The sequence below is a fragment of the Schistocerca nitens genome, chromosome 1 (assembly GCF_023898315.1).
Source record: "Schistocerca nitens isolate TAMUIC-IGC-003100 chromosome 1, iqSchNite1.1, whole genome shotgun sequence".
Taxonomy (NCBI): Eukaryota; Metazoa; Arthropoda; class Insecta; order Orthoptera; family Acrididae; genus Schistocerca; species Schistocerca nitens.
The window spans coordinates 167396616-167414619 of NC_064614.1; the positions used below are offsets into that span (position 1 = coordinate 167396616).

General features: G+C 38.7%; 1 protein-coding gene across 1 annotated transcript in view; it reads left to right on the forward strand.

Annotated features, from left to right (window-relative positions):
- The window catches only part of LOC126234476 (serine/arginine repetitive matrix protein 2-like), an 894711-nt gene that overhangs the window by 807995 nt on the left and 68712 nt on the right, over nt 1–18004 (forward strand). The window contains exon 18 of the mRNA XM_049943200.1: nt 3008–3063. Coding sequence (XP_049799157.1) covers nt 3008–3063 — 56 coding nt within the window. The remainder of the gene's footprint in view (nt 1–3007; nt 3064–18004) is intronic.

Sequence of the window (18004 nt, forward strand, 5' to 3'; positions counted from 1 at the left end):
ATAGTAGTGTTGTTCATGTTCTGCATCGCCATAAATATCATCCTTACCATATCAGTCTCCACCAAGAATTAACTGGTACAAATTGTATGCATCACATTGAATTCTGCCGATGGTCTCAACTTCAGATTCAGAGAGATGACACATTTATTAATTTGATTTTATTTACTGATGAGGCTAAATTCATGAACCATGGAAATGTTAATTTGCATAACATGCGTTATTGGGCAACTGAAAATCCATGTTGGCTGTGGCAAGTTGCACACCAAAAACCGTGGTCAGTGAATGTATGGTGTGGGATTCTGCTGGATGGAATTATAGGCCCCTATTTCATCGAAGGAAATCTTAATGGTAGGAAGTACACCACATTCCTGCAAGAAACATTAGGTCTGTTATTGGAAGAAATACCTTTAGGAACAAGGAACAGAATGTGGTATCAACACGATGGTTGTCCAGCACATTTTTTGCTGATGGCTAGAAATGAGTTGCAGAGACAGTTCCCAAATCATTGGATTGGACATGGAGGAAATGTGTCGTGGCTGGCTCATTTGCCAGACTTGACGCCTCTGGATTTTTTTCCTTGTGGGAGGTTGTAAAAGACTTCGTTTATAAAGACGTTCCAACTACACTTGAAGACATGCGAGAGGGAATTGTCAGAGCATGTGCTTTGATAAGTGCGAAAGTGATAAGGGATACCACTCAATCCCCAATAAGAAGATTGCAGCACTGCATTGATACCAATGGTCATCACTTCAAACACCTTCTGTAAATGTAGGACCTGCCAGCGCTTTCACTCGGTAAGTCACATCATCTTTGTTTTTAGATATATTTTTCCCACGTGGAATGTTTCCCTCTGTTATATTAATACCTTCTGTAAATGGACGTTCATGCCACCTTTGTGACCTACATTGACCTTCGCCGGCTGGAGTGGCCGAGCGGTTCTAGGCGCTACAGTCTGGAACCGCGCAACCGCTACGGTCGCAGGTTCTAATCTTGCCTTGGGCATGGATGTGTGTGATGTCCTTAGGTTAGTTAGGTTTAAGTAGTTCTAAGTTCTAGGGGACTGATGATCTCAGAAGTTAAGTCCCATAGTGCTCAGAGCCATTTTTTCATTGACCTTCAAAGACCTTACTGTTACACATCATTGGATTCGTCTCGATAGCTGCTATCAGAAAATAAGTACCAAACTATAGCATTCCATTTAAAAAAACAAAGTTGACCTTGATATCTCTGAAGTGACCCCACTTAGCAACAAAAAACCAATGTCATAGTATGGCCCCCTTTGTAGCATGCAACTTTTGTCCCACAAACATTTCAGCTCCTATCGTACTTTCGGAGTTATTCTTGGTGGGAATAGTGAGTGATTCACCCTGTATAAAAGGATAAACATCATTTGAATGTGTTCAACAATGAATCACATACACTTCTATTTTAGACACAATCTCTCAATATAGTAACAGTCATAACCATTTTCAACAATACATTGACAATTTTCAGATACTGTATATTGTAAGCAGCATTCAGTGCAGAAACAGTTGTCATACTAAATCTGATGCTTTGTTCACCAGACGCCACCCGTGATATATAGAATTGGAATATGGACAACATATAGTTGAAACTCATTATGAGTTTTATCGTATTAGTACTAAAGCAGACAGTTTACAGCTGCACATCCACACCCATACCACGCAGCATCTGGCCTTGTGCTTAATGTTTATGATGTCATATCTCCTGAACTACCTGTTGAACAATAATATAATTTTATAAGCACATTCAGCAATCAGTGAATACTGTTTGCGAAATGTGTTGTAAATGGAGTTAGTAACAACAGTGTAATAAATCTAAACATCATGCATGATGTGGCAGTTTTCCATACATCTCATTGTTTATGATGCCATATCTCCTGAACTACATGTGGTACAATGATATGATTTTACACTTACATTCAGTGCTATATGTTCACACTGCCTGTAAAATGTCTCATGAATTCAGTTTGTAGTAAAGAAATAATAAGTTATAACGTCACACCTCTTGTGGTGCTTTCACTGCATGAACAGCGGAAGAGTAGTAAGTGATAAATATTTTTCTTTTCATAATTTTGTAACAGTTGTCAGTGAGAAAAAATTCCATAAAGGCTTGAAATTATGTGTAAAGTTTGTTGCAAGTCGCTAAGTGCTCTCATTCTCAAATGCTAGATGAATAAAGTCTGGGAATTCACACATCTTGGACTACGCTTCTTTTTCACTCCCACCCCTCTGATAGGTAGGTGGTTCTTACCCCTGCATTGATTGTCTCCTGATAGTAAGTTGTATGATTATCAAATTTGGTTGAAATTGATCCAGTGGTGTAGGAGGAAAAGTGGAACGTACATGCATGCACATGCGACACACAGGCATAAATACAACCATTTTTATAACATGTACGGATTTCATTGTGTGTGAAATAAAATGAATTGTATACTATCTCAATAACTCTTCCTCACTGCAGTATGTTGTATTTCCAAATTTGTTACGAGTAACATAGTTGAATGTGATTAGAATACAGGGTTTCCTTTTCTGAAGCAAATAATTAAATCCTCTACCAAGACACTCCACTATCTAAAAGTATTATTTGGTCTATTTTTTTAAGCTACAAAGTTTGCAAGGCTCTTCCTTAAACGATACCATTATTTAACTTTAATATTAGTTGACTATGTAAATTGTGCTGTGAGCTACAGAAAGAAATAATAATTAATACTATTATGTGTTTGTTTTTTAAATTCTTCTTTACATCACAGACTTTGTAAAGGAATAACAGAGATGTAATTTGAGAGAGAGATCATTGGTTTGTGGACATAACTGCTGGAAGACAAGTGCTGAAAATTTCTAGTAAACTGTAATTACTCACATGTCAACAACATAAGAAGTCCTGTGGTACCTGGAGAAATCAGTTCATTTGTTACTTCACAATTATTTTTGATTATCTTAGCTTCTGCATTCTGCTCATGATGCATTTTTATTTATTTCAGCAGGCAGCAAATGAACAGCACACACCAACAACACCGTCAAATAAGTCTTTCATGACATAGTAAGTAACTGGCTTCACTTTCACAATGTAATTTTTTCAGTATTACTCTCATGTGAATAGTTCATAGTGCACAGTTACATAGTATATAAATCTTCAGTTTTGTTGATTTACTAATAGATTTCCAGACTGTCACATACCTATGATACAACTGTGCCATTCACAGAGAAAATACTGTACATATCAAATGAGTTTACCTAGTTACCTGAATATTTTTTAGTGTATCTCTATAGAGTATCTCGTTAGATAATTTGGAGTGCAGTAAATGGCAGTGGCATTTGAAACCAGTTTCTTGTGAATTACTTTGAAGAAAAGAACCTGAAAATTGTAGAAAACTGAACTAAAACTGAATTTCAATGACAGAGATTAAAAAATAAGCTTACTTTCTCATAGAACTCAGTATGATGAAGTATTCTGACTCCTAAGTGTCATTAAAGCATTTTTCACAATGGCACATATTCCAGATATCTTCACTGCCCAAGTTGTAGGGTGGAATGTTAGTTATTCTACCTGCTATAAAAATATACAAGTCTCCCAGGACATAATAAACTGGTTATATTACAATTTTGTAGTACAGTGCTTAAAAGCAAGTTAAACAACCTTTTGTTTGCTTCCTTACATACTCTCTCTTTCTAGCTCTCTATCTTTTGTACATATATCTCCTGTGCTTTTCGTAGAGAATTTGTGTGTCCCAAATACAAAGGCAGCACATTTTGATATCTTCTGTACTTCTGTTCAAAGACTTACACAATTAATAAAATAAATAATTTCATTTCACCATGCATTGTGCAGCAAATTAATAGCCGAGTGGTATCTCAAATGGTGGTGCTCCATTATTAACATGTTAATCAATTCAATCTTTAACCAATGATTATCTGATATTTTGCATGATTGATAGAGGAAATGTCATTGCCCTCTGAATATCTTTTTTGACACAAATGATTGTCAGTTGCATTCAATATGTAAACATCAAATTTATTTGCTATCACTTGATCTTTAGGACTTTTGTAAGATTGTTACGTTTAGTGTGTATCATTTTTCACTTGTTTGATGTGCAATGCAGCAATATATTTCTTGTATTAAATTAATGTTATTGATGATTACTGACAGAATTAGTGTACTATTCACAATTGAGATAGGTGAAGTAAGGTAGATAATATTGTGATGTACTAAGGCTAGTAATGTTGTTATTTTTAATATAAGAACATTCTGTCAGAGAATATGTAAATATTACCAGCAGTTTAGATGAAGGTGCTAAAATAGACAGGAATTTAGAAAGTGTAGTGAGGAGGTTGAAAAGGAACAGTAATAACTTGGAAGACAAACTTTGCAGTATTAATAACAAGATACAGAAGAGTAAGTCACTGGCCACACCAATCCAGGTCGAGACTATAAAGGGGCCAACCTCCACTTAGTTTTTCTGGAGTTTATTCCGTGACGGATCCAGTGATGCAGGGATCAGACTGTCACTGTCGATTATTAAATAAATTTGAAAAGCAGTCACACTAGAAATCCAAATAGTGTTTCATAAAATAAAGTTACTGTTTCTTTTGGCAATGGACTGAATTTTTCTCTTGAGATAGATGGGCAATGGGCTCGACAAACAGACTCTTGTAAACCCCTCTTTCAAAAGTCACCAATTCTCCCACTTGCCTGTGTGCACCTACTGGAAATCTGTAAGTATGTTAGAAAGAATTGAAAAGAGATCAATGAAAATTTTAATGTCCATGAGCATGGTAAAAGATAAAAAGAAAAGCTTCATGTCCAGTCAGTAAGGACGTCAACCTACAAATCTTCCACAATAAACACTGGTGTACAAATTTACAATAGCCTTCCACATAAGGTCAAAATCGTATCATCATTAACACTGTTTTGTAAGACAATAAGTGCATTCTTGTTAGATTGTCGCTTCTATTCAGTAGCAGAATTTTAGAAGATTTGAGATACAGGAGACTTAAAACAAGACAGTGCAGGTACTGCAAGTAATGCAATCTGTTTTGTGGATAAAGCTAAAATTTATATATCTGTTGAAATAATACTGTATTTTTACTGTATTGTGTTGTTTTACTGTTTTGTTTTGTGCTAGGAAGATTATTTGGATGAATGAAGGACTTGCAAGCGTCATAGATAAATTCCCAAATCAAGGATGAGTTGGAGGACTTGACTGAAGCTAGCTAATTTTTATCTTTACTTCTAATATATCTTCACTGCATCAGAGACACTAGACTAAAAACATACACACAGTGTTATGAAAACTGTCTGAGAACATAGGAGCAAAAGTGCAAGATGAGACTAACCACAAAGGACCGGTGGACCAAGAAATTCCCTTTTCCAGGTTGTTGTTGTTGGGGGAGAATGTCATAACTGATACCGAACTCCTTGGGTACTGAATACCAAGAGCAAATATTTGAAGGCAAGTGTATGAAATATTGATTGACAAAACCTACATGCCAACATCGCAAGCTGAAGATAAAGACATAGAGAAAGAGTGTGAGGATATTGAATGGGTAATTCAGTGTGGAAATGGATATGAAAATCTAGTAGTCATAGGGGACTGGAATGTGGTTGCAGGAGAAGGAGTAAAAGAAGGGTTTACCAGAAAATATGGGCATGATACCAGAGATGAGAGAGGAGAAAGAGTAATTGAGTTCAGCAATAAATTTCAGCTAGTAATAGTGAATACTCTGTTTAAGAGTCAAAAGAGAAGGAGGTATACTTGGAAAAGGCTGGCAGATATGGGAAGATTTCAGCTAGATCATAATCACAGAGAGAGTCCAAAATCAGATACTGTATTGTAAGGCATACCCAGGAGCAGATACAGGCTCAGATCACAATTTAGTAGTGATGAAGAGCAGGCTGAAGCTTAAGACATCAGCAAGGAATAGCTCTGTAGGCAGTTCAGTTGAAGAGGAATGGCATCTCTGAAAAGGGCACTCACAGAAGTTGGAAAGAAAAACATATGTACAAAGAAGGTAACTGTGAAGAAACCATGGGTTGCAGAAGAAATTCTTCATTTGACCAATGAAAGAAGGAAGTACAAAAACGTTCAGGGAAATTCAGGAGTACAGAAATACAAGTCACTGAAGAATGAAAATGGAAATGCCGTGTGGCTAGGGCCTCCCGTCGGGTAGACCGTTCGCCTGGTGCAAGTCTTTCGAGTTGACGCCACATCGGCAACTTGCGTGTTGAACTGAAGAATGAAATAAATAGGAAGTGCAGAGAAGCCAAGATGAAATGGCTGTATGAAAAATGTGAAGAAATCGAAAAAGAAATAAATTGTTGGGAGGACTGACTCAGAATATAGAAAAGTAAAAACAAAAATTAAATGCAAGGGTGGTAACATTAAGGGTGCAATGGGAATTCCACTGTTAAATGCAGTGGAGAGAGTGGATAGGTGGAAATAGTACATTGAAGGCCTCTGAGGGAGGAGACTTGTTCAATGACATGATAGAAGAAGGAACAAGAGCCAGTTTAGGAAAGACAGGGGATTAGGGATAGATAACATTCTATCAGAATTTCTAAAATCATTGGGGGAAGCAGTAACGAAATGACTATTAACATAGGTGTGCTGAATGTATGAGTCTGGTGATATACCATCTGACTTTCAGAAAAATATCATCCACACAATTCTGAAGATTGCAAGAGCCACAAGTATGAGAATTATTGCTCATTCAGCTTAACAGCTCATGCATCCAAGGTGCTGACAAGAATAATACACAGAAGAATGGAAAAGAAAATTGAGGATGTGCAGATGACAATCAGTTTGGCTTTAGGAAAGGTAAAGGCATGAGAGAGGCAGTGTGGTTGATAATTGAAGCAAGACTAAAGAAAAATCAAGATACGTTCATAGGATTTTTCGACCTGGAGGAAGCATTTGATAATGTCAAACAGTGCAAGATGTTCAAAATTGTGAGGATAATGGAGGGAAGCTGTAGGGAGAGACAGATAATATACAACATGTATAAGAGCTAAGAGGGAATAATAAAGAGTAGAAGACTAAGAGTGAAGTGGTCATATTAAGGAGGGGTAAAGACAGATGTGTAGTCTTCACCCATACTGATCATTCTACGCATCAAAGAGACAGTGATGGAAATAAAAGAAATGTTCATGAGTGAAATTAAAATTCTGGGTGAAACGATATCAACGATAAGATTTGCCAATGAAATTGCCATCCTCACTGAAAGTGAAGAAGAATTACAGGATCTGCTGAATGGAATGAACAGTCTAAAGAGTACAGAATACAGATTGAAAATAAATCAAAGAAAGATGAAAGTAATGAGAAGTAGCAGAAATGAAAATAGTGAGACATTTAACATTAGAATTGACAATCACAAGGTAGATGACGGTAAAGAATTCTGCTTCCTAGGCAGCAAAATAACCTATGACAGAGGGAGCAAGGACACCAAAAGCAGACTAGCACCAGCAAAAAGGGCATTCCTAGTGAAGAGCAGTTTATTAGTATCAAGCAAAGGCCTGCATTTGAGGAATAAATTTTTAAGAAACTACATTTGGAGCACAGCGTTTTATGGTAGTGAAATATAGGCTGTGGGAAAACTGGAACAGAAGGGAAGCAAAGCATTTGATATGTGGTACTACAGACGAATGCCAGACATTGGGTGGACTGATGAGGTAAGGAGTGTGGAGGTTCTGCACAGAATGAGAGAGGGAAGGGATATATGGAAAACACTGACAAGAAGAAGGAACAGGATGATATAGTCATCAGGAAATAACTGCCATGGTACTAAAGGGAGCTGTAGAGGGTAAATACTGCAGAGGAAGACAGAGATCGGAACACATCTAGCAAATAATTGTGGACATAGGTTGCAAGTGCTACTCTCAGATGAAGAGATATTGTTTACAAAAAAATGTGTCGGTAGCTTTGGCAGTAAGTTAAGCTGTGTGAAAATGTAAAATGGCAGAACCAATGACAGAATTACATGTCATATACATCATTGTCATCTTTGTTGTTGTTGTTGTTGTGGTCATCAGTCCTGAGACTGGTTTGATGCAGCTCTCCATGCTACTGTATCCTGTGCAAGCTTCTTCATCTCCCAGTACCTCCTGCAACCTACATGCTTCTGAATCTGCTTAGTGTATTCATCTCTTGGTCTCCCTCTACGATTTTTACCCTCCACGCTGCCCTCCAATGCTAAATTTGTGGTCCCTTGATGCCTCAAAACATGTCCTACCAACCGATCCCTTCTTCTAGTCAAGTTGTGCCACAAATTCTCTTCTCCCCAATCCTATTCAATACCTCCTCATTAGTTACGTGATCTACCCACCTTATCATCAGCATTCTTCTGTAGCACCACATTTCGAAAGCTTCTATTCTCTTCTTGTCCAAACTAGTTATCGTCCATGTTTCACTTCCATACATGGCTACACTCCATACAAATACTTTCAGAAACGACTTCCTGACACTTAAATCTATACTCGATGTTAACAAATTTTTCTTCTTCAGAAACGCTTTCCTTGCCATTGCCAGTCTACATTTTATATCCTCTCTACTTCGACCATCATCAGTTATTTTACTCCCTAAATAGCAAAACTCCTTTACTACTTTAAGTGTCTCATTTCCTAATCTAATTCCCTCAGCATCACCCGACTTAATTTGACTACATTCCATTATCCTCGTTTTGCTTTTGTTGATGTTCATCTTATATCCTCCTTTAAAGACACTGTCCATTCCGTTCAACTGCTCTTCCAAGTCCTTTGCTGTCTCTGACAGAATTACATTGTCATCGGCGAACCTCAAAGTTTTTGCTTCTTCTCCATGAACTTTAATACCTACTCCGAATTTTTCTTTTGTTTCCTTTACTGCTTGCTCAATATACAGGGTGATTCAAAAAGAATACCACAATTTTAAAAATGTGTATTTAATGAAAGAAACATAATATAACCTTCTGTTATACATCATTACAAAGAGTATTTAAAAAGGTTTTTTTTTCACTCAAAAACAAGTTCAGAGATGTTCAATATGGCCCCCTCCAGACACACGAGCAATATCAACCCGATACTCCAACTCGTTCCACACTCTCTGTAGCATATCAGGCGTAACAGTTTGGATAGCTGCTGTTATTTCTCGTTACAAATCATCAATGGTGGCTGGGAGAGGTGGCCGAAACACCATATCCTTAACATACCCCCATAAGCAAAAATCGCAGGGGGTAAGATCAGGGCTTCTTGGAGGCCAGTGATGAAGTGCTCTGTCATGGGCTGCCTGGCGGCCGATCCATCGCCTCGGGTAGTTGACATTCAGGTAGTTACGGACAGATAAGTGCCAATGTGGTGGCGCTCCATCCTGCTGAAATATGAATTGTTGTGCTTCTTGTTCGAGCTGAGGGAACAGCCAATTCTCTAACATCTCCAGATACTGTAGTCCAGTTACAGTAGCATCTTCAAAGAAAAAGGGACCAAAAACTTTATTGGCTGAAATGGCACAGAAAATGTTCACCTTAGGCGAGTCACGTTCATACTGAGTTGTTTCCCGCGGATTCTCAGTGCCCCATATACAGACATTGTGACGGTTGACTTTCACGTTAGTGTGGAAAGTTGCTTCATCACTAAACACAATCTTTGAAACGAAAGATTCATCTGTTTCCATTTGAGCAAGGATAAAATCACAGAAATCGATTCTTTTAATCTTATCAGCGGCAGACAGTGCTTCAACCAATTTCAGACGATAAGGTTTCATAACTAACCTTTTTCGTAGGACTCTCCATACAGTTGATTGTGGAATTTGCAGCTCTCTGCTAGCTCTGCGAGTCAATTTTCCTGGGCTGCGAACAAATGCTTGCCGGATGCGTGCTACATTTTCATCACTCGTTCTCGGCCATCCAGAACTTTTCCCTTTGCACAAACACCCATTCTCTGTAAACTGTTTATACCAATGTTTAATACACCATCTATCAGGAGGTTTAACACCATACTTCGTTCGAAATGCACCCTGAACAACTGTCGTCGATTCACTTCTGCCGTACTCAATAACACAGAAAGCTTTCTGTTGAGCGGTCGCCATCTTAGCATCAACTGACGCTGACGCCTAGTCAACAGCACCTCAAGCGAACAAATGTACAACTAAATGAAACTTTATAGCTCCCTTAATTCGCCGACAGATAGTGCTTAGCTCTGCCTTTTGTCGTTGCAGAGTTTTAAATTCCTAAAGTTGTGGTATTCTTTTTGAATCACCCTGTACAGATTGAATAACATCGGGGAGAGGCTACAACCCTGTCTCAGTCCTTTCCCAACCACTGCTTCCCTTTCATGCCCCTCGACTCTTATAACTGCCATCTGGTTTCTGTACAAATTGTAAATGGCCTTTCGCTCCCTGTATTTTACCCCTGCCACCTTCAGAATTTGAAAGAGAGTATTCCAGTTAACATTGTCAAAAGCTTTCTCTAAGTCTACAAATGCTAGAAACTTAGGTTTGCCTTTTCTTAATCTTTCTTCTTCTTCATCTTATCACTGTCATAATACGAATTAACATAATTATATCTCATATACATCATTGTCATGTTATCACTGTCATAATATGAATCAGAAACAGAGAAATAGTCACAAACACACCCTCTATAATTCTTTTTTGTTTAATTATTACTTGAAGTGCTTAGTAATTATGCAAGCTTCATCACATGACATCACATTCATTTGCTTCCTGAACATTCAGTTTAACCTAGGTCTTTGTCTACCTATGGGCTCATCACCACTAATTTTTCTCTAGAAAGTAATAGTGAAGTAAAGTAGCCAGTGTCATCATTCTGTTCTCTCTCTCTCTCTCTCTCTCTCTCTCTCTCTCTCTCTTTGCTGTTGAATACCCACTCCCAACAAGACAATAGTATATTGCAAGTAGACTGTTTGTGCTAATTTGTACACTTTCTGGAAGATGAATTACCACTGCCACTTCCATTTGGACTAAGACATCAGTTTAGCGTATTGATGTAATCTCTGTTCTCTGACATAAGACATTACAGCAATTCTGGGTGCTTGCAGCAATTTAGAAACACAACTGCAATTATTAGAATTAGAACTGGGGCAGTTTTATTATCTTATACAAGTAATGTCTCAATGGAAATTTACCATGCAGTGAAGTTGGATCTCACTCGGCAGATGATTTTTATTCTCTGTCATAATTTCATCCCCCTCCTCCCACATGGAGTGGGCGGTGTGGGTGGACATCTGTTGGAAACAAAAAATTTTACTGTTGTATTCCACTGATGTTTGGTTTGGCAGTGTTGGTGGTTTGTGATCTTGGGACTGTCAGGAACTTGGTATGGATGTGAGAAATGGGTATTTGTTGATTCTGGGCAAGAAGCAAGCAGTAAGTGATGACTGTCTCTGTGTAAGAGTGTACTGCAAGAAAGTGGGATGGAAATGATTGGGAAGATGACATTGGATCAAACTGATGGAAGGGAAAGTAGGGAAGTGGGGATAAGATGAGACTTGAGATGCGGGGGGAGGGGAGGGGGAGCAGGAATATTCTGTTAAATTTGGAATGATGGATAGGTGTGTGGATAAATTGCATGGTGATTTAGGGGATGTGTTTAAAGTTTTGTTAGGATACGATGTGGAGAGACCTTAGGTATAACATTAATGGGATTAACTAGTGTAAGTAAAGCATTTTACAATGATTGATAATGAGGAATGAAATGATAGGGTGCCAAGTTTGTGAAAAGTGTGAAAAATCTAAAGGAGTTCGCTGAAGGAGAGGAGAAAGAGAAATTTACCAAATTGATACATGATTTGTGTGAAGAAGAATAGGTGCATTTGAAACGCCGGGTAGAATGTGATGTTTCAGCTGAAGGAAGTAATAGAATGAAGGTGAAGTAGATATGCAGGTGACATTGGCACAAGCAAGGATTAATTGGATAGAGGCTTTGAGGGTGTGAATGATGATGGAAGGATATAGTCCCCATGCTCAGCCAATTTGTAGATTTAGTCTAGAGCAGGATTTTTGTTTGGTTTTTAGATGGGGAGTCAAGGTTATAGTGTCATTAAAATTACTTGACAGTTGGCATTTCACACATTGTAGCTGATTTCCTTCCATCAGAGCACTCAGTGTCATGTTCATCATTGCCAAACTATGACAACAATAGGCTGTTTTCCTATGTTAAAAATATGGTTCAGACTGTTATTATTCTGATTGATTATAACATTTAAATAGCATTTATTGTCAACATTCTCACAGAACATCTTTTATTTTTGTGCAGTTAAAGCTTGAAATCGTTAAATATCAAGGTCTGGTCATGTGATCGAAAATTCTCTGTTATTGACTGATGCTCTGGTGACATTACAAGTTAGGAGTAAGATGGAGCTATACTTGTGTTATAGGAGCGTTAGCTGAAGATACAAGGTTTTCACATACTTTTACTACAGACAGTTTAGCTATTTAGTGATGGAAAATGCAATTACAACTTTTAGGTAACAATAGAAAGGAATTTTATGAACACTGATAGTGGAAGCCTTGCAAAAGTTGACGCATTTATGCTGCATACATTTAGAGCAGTGATATGTGCAATGACAGGCATTCTTTTCCCTGCTCCCTGCAACATCATTCAACTCACTCAAAACTAAGAATTTGTAGAATTTTTTGCAAATGGGTCAGAGTAATAATTAGATTGTCAGCTGTCAATCATGAGCTACAACCCAAAGCACAACAAAATTATTCTTTGCAAAACTTAGTGCTTATGCATTCTGTGGTGAAATGGCAAGCACATTCGTCTGCAGAAAGACAGATTGCATGTTTGAATGCTGTTAGAGTCATATATTTTTTAAAAGTTTTACATGAAATATGAAAATAGTATTAGCATGAACTGTTGCAGTTATTTCGATTGTGGGATGTATTATATATAGCTTCACATTAATCTTAGTCAGAGAAATGGACAACAGAGGGTTAAAGCATTTACTTTACGAACTAATAATTCACTCTTTTGGAAAGCATTGCTATAGTAGTGAAGATGTCACCATATGTCCACAGTACAACAAGGTGTAGGACAATGAGGTTATTCAGAGAGAGATGAAGCATGTACAACATGCAGGTGATACAAACATAAGAGTTGTGATATTTGTTAGTGTAAACTGACGTTAGCGTCTGAAGTGGACCTACTTCATCTTTACGTAAAATGATGAAACTGCAAAAGTTTAAACAATAAGGATCATAGCTAGACAGTACAAAGATAAAAACATTGTTTCTAATAAAGTAAAAAGTTTGTGGTCACATTAACTAGAAAATACCTTTTTGAATGTGCCGTGACAGTGATTGCTAATGTAAGTGCCTGTAAAGCAAGGAAAGCACAATAATATTCTGTTTCTGATTGGTGTGGTGAAGTTTTGTAATTGTGATTTGGTTTTCGTATGAGAGGATTGTCAAGTCATTTTAAAAAGAAGTTAAAATGTTCTATTGGGTTTTATTTGAACCAGTGATCTGACATTGTCTTATAAAATTTAGTGGTTTACCACTCTAACAACTGAGCTACTGAATAATTGAGGTGTAGTCTGGTAAAAGAACAATTTTCACTAGGAGTTTAATTTCATTGAATGACGCTATCCCTCATTGTAACAGTGGAAGAACATATCTTGGATATAAGTTAATGTTAACTTCACAGTGCATCACATTTTTAATTGAGTTAGTGAACTTGTGCGTGGATGTAATTGCAAATTTCCAGTACAGTGCAGCCACATTTTATGCATCGTGTTATTCTCTGGAACACTCAAAAACAACTTTTCAGGTGTTTTTGTAGTCGTATTTGTACAATATGGTACTAAACACCATTTGTAGTCCATTTTCCGAAATATAAATTCTAAAACAAGATATCGCTGTGAATTAGAATTATGACAGTAGGAATGGGTTAAGTTCAGTTGACACAAGATGTAATGGATTGGAACGTACTTTCAAAACAGTTGACAGTCACATGGTGGCATTCATAAGACCATCAACAGAAAGGATGACGTATTGTACTTCAAGTGGCAGCATTCACTGATTCTGTTAATATCAGATGATAACCTATTATGGCCATGCTCATAGTAATACTTTTTGAAGGTTATCTTATATATTTCCAATGAGTGTTCTTCTGCAAAAGAGGCCTAACAAGTAAGTGAGAAAATGAATTAGGTTTGTAGCTAGTTGATTATCCCTTCATATATCATTTACAAAATAATGTCAGACACATCACCTTAGTTGAAAAAAGGATTACTTTTTTCAAATTATCTAGTTCATGCATACAGTTATATTGTCTTATCAAAAAATAATTTAACATTATTCTTATGTTATTCATCAGTTATATCACTGGTCACTGCCTCCATTACACTACTCCTCTCTCTCTCTCTCTCTCTCTCTCTCTCTCTCTCTCTCTCTCTCTCTCTCTCTCCCTCTTGACTGATGTCAGGACCTTTATCATATTTATTCCATTCTATTGAGTTCTTCATGTTGTTTCCTTGGTCAGCCTGAAAAATTAGGGTCACACCTCAGCGCAATGGATAGGATGCTGAACTCGAGAGATTGGAAAGAAGTTAGAATTTTCTAACACATATCCTAGGCATTGATTTTAAAGTAAGAATCATTTATCTTTGACAGTTCCATGTGAGATGGCAGTTGTTTGTTATTAAATTATGCCACTTATTTACCATTCCCCAATCTGTTTTATCTGATTTCATCCTTGATTTTGTGATATGAACTACCTAAAAGGTACGCATGTACTGACTTTTGACATGACCGGACCATATGCTGTCAGTGCTGTCTGGATGATTGCCTTGGCACATGAGACATCAGGCGCTGACAACATCAAACAAAACATATACATCGTGCGGGTTGCAGCAAGCCCAACCCTTAAGTTCAGATGAGACGGGACTTTGCAGTCCCAGATCTCACTGGCCAGGCCAACTGAGGGCATCAACCAGCACTTTGGCCAGGCCGTCAGGCAGCATACACGATTACGATGGAGTTCGTTTACAAACCACACCTGTTCATGCATCTGTCATGTCGTGTGCTGAAAATAGAACAACAAGTATCTATCCGTGAGGTGGCTATTTAGGCCAGTGCATGAGCTCCCGAAACCAGTTCTGCCGCAGCTAGCAACTCTTAAGACCTTCACCTGCATAATGTCAAGAACTGAGCTGCTGTCCTAGACACTGTGTTTCCTCCACGGCCTTGGGACTCTAGTGCTCAGCAACATACCGCCTCACACTTGGTATCATTTGTACTGTTGTTCTGCTGACCGACAAATTTTCATTACTGTTGGACTCTGGATACTTCCGCAAGTGAAGTATCTACACACAATTCCATCAAGTGTGTGTTCTTTTGATAATCTGATATTGGCTGCAGACTTGTTTAATAAAACCAAGCCAAGGAAAGCTTTTTCTGTTCAAGTTAAAGTTCTAAATACTGCTTTATTTGGTTACTTAAAGTAATTGACTATTTTGAGCATTGTGGAACTTAGTTATTGATTTTTTGAACTTGGAACTTTAAACTAATGTCATTAGTGAATAATATTCATTTATTTCATTTCAGGAGAATTTTGTTCCATTCAGACTCACAGGAATTTTAGAAGTGTTGTAATTTTGTTTATCATTAAATTAAGATAAGATTGTATCTTCTTGCCTTCTATTGTGGATGTCTCCCTAGAACAAGACACAGCAGTGATGAGCCTTGATCCAGAGGGTGTTTAACTGTTGCACTAGCCAGCACACTCTCCAGATCAGCCATTCACTGAAAACATCTGCTCACGGCTTGACGAGAGACTGGCCTACATCTGTAACCACCCACTACGGTTGATGAACTCTGGCATAAATTTGATGCATCAGTGTGTGATGTACACATATCTTTTATCCTGGTTCAGCCAGGTTTGACCTGTTTTTGCCAGAGATGGCAGCTGTGTGTACTTTATTTCGGTTCTGTATACCTCCGAGTCGCTTACAAGTATAATCATTTAAATTTCGTTGTTCGCTATCATTCCTGGTGTTGCAGTTTTAATGGCTAGCAATATATATTCTGGTTTTTTGTCTCACGTGTAATGTGAGTGCCACTGTTGAGTGTTGGGATCAGCAATGTGACGTTTTGCTGGGGTTCTGTCTAGTGATAACACACCTCCAGTTGATGGTGATGTTGTTTCATGTCCCACTACATTGACATTCAGTGTGAATCGTTCTTTATACTAGGGATTTTTTTTTTCAACATCCTGATGTGTCGTGTTCCACGACATAGGAAAAGGCTGCCCAGGATATAGCAAGTTTTTTGAACAAAAACAGTCTGCTTTGATAGTATGAAAACAAAACACAAGAATACAGCAACAAGAGTAACACAGTATGTACAATACAACTGTGGATAACAATGTGGTCAGACTGGCACTGAACACCGAAGACACTGGTCGGCGATTTAAGTTCGCAGAAACAACACTGGTGATATGCTCCATTCGGAACTGAACAATGCCTGGAGCCAAGTTGGGAATGAGCACTTGCTCGACACTGTGTCTGGCAGTGATTAGTGGCTGGATGTTAAGTTCGTGGCCTGCGAGTCTGAATGTGAGAATGACGACTGTTCCAGTTTAGGTTGAATGAGAAGGCACTTACAGTTTGGGGCCGAAGGCCAGAACATTCAGTTCAGAACAATGTCACTAATGATGAACGCACTGTGCTGCTGCGGAAGCTGCCGTCCCTGGATATCAGCCAGCGTAAGAGTCCAGAAGAAGAAATGACAATGAGTTCTGACAGTGGCATTTGTCCCTAATGGTGTATTTAGAGAGCAAGCCTGTTTGATGGGATGAGTAGCATCTGTTGCCCGGACCAGAAGAAGCTGTCAAAGCCAGACTGACTAATGCTGTCCTGTTGCTGGCTTATATAGCTGTCGCTGGTGGAGCACGGTTTGAACTATTTCCCTGTGTCGTGGTGTATGGACGCGGGTAGGTTCCTTGTTGGCAGCACCCTCTGCAGGAGAGGCTTTGGCTCCTGGTGGTTGGTCTTAACGGCTCTTGTTGTACTTGCGATGCTGAGGCGTGCAGAAGCAGTGGTGGCTGGCCACGTGGTGGAGCTGCCTGAAGGTTGCTTATCTATTGGGCGAGAGCCTCCAACACGGCATCTTCGATCGCTCGCCAAATGGAAAACGCAGTAAAAATGAAAAGTAATTCATTTGTGACATTTAGTTACACCGTCCAACTACTTATCATAATGTGGTACCAACTTCTTAATACCAACGTCAAAGAAGTCCTGTCATATCTGCCAGTTCCCTATGTTGGTATGCAGCTCGTTTCTGCGCCAAAAAGCTGTCATCATAGCCAGTGGTCCGTGTGAGTGAAGAGATGAAAATGAGAGCGAGCCAAGTCTGGGCTCTATGGTCGGTGATAAAACACTTACCATCAAAAACGCTGCAGGAGTATCTTCGTTGCACATGCGGTGTTCGGCCAAGAATAATTCACGATGAAGGAAACATGCGACAGTTACGTTATGTGGGCTGCAAGGAATCAGCCGAAACCTCTCAGCAGACAGTCACACATGGTAGGAGACAGTACTTTACTAGTGATCTTTAGTGCTCACTGTGTGCTCAGAACTGAAAAGTGTGACGGTGAAAGATGCCAAGTCTTTTTGACGCTTCTTTCTTCCACTTTATTTATTCAATCGAGCAGACATACAATTTGGGTACCTTCATTAGGTTAGAAAGGGTCTGTCGTCAAGGAGACTATTAAAGAGGGTTGGCAGTGGTTGTAATACTGAATTCAATGGTAACTAGGTGCATGAAGTGATTAGAGATGGTGGAGCTGAGTGCTTGGTTTTTCAGACTGCCACGGCTGTGACCGGGGGGGGGGGGGGGGGTTTATTGGTACCAGTTGGGAAAACACAGCAGATTGCGAGAGCAGATATCGACAGAGCAAAGGGAGACTCTCCGGCGCTTCCGCACAGCGGAAGCCGAGACAGGAGACATGGCTTAAGCCGCATGTGGTCCACTGGTCACAGGAAGCAG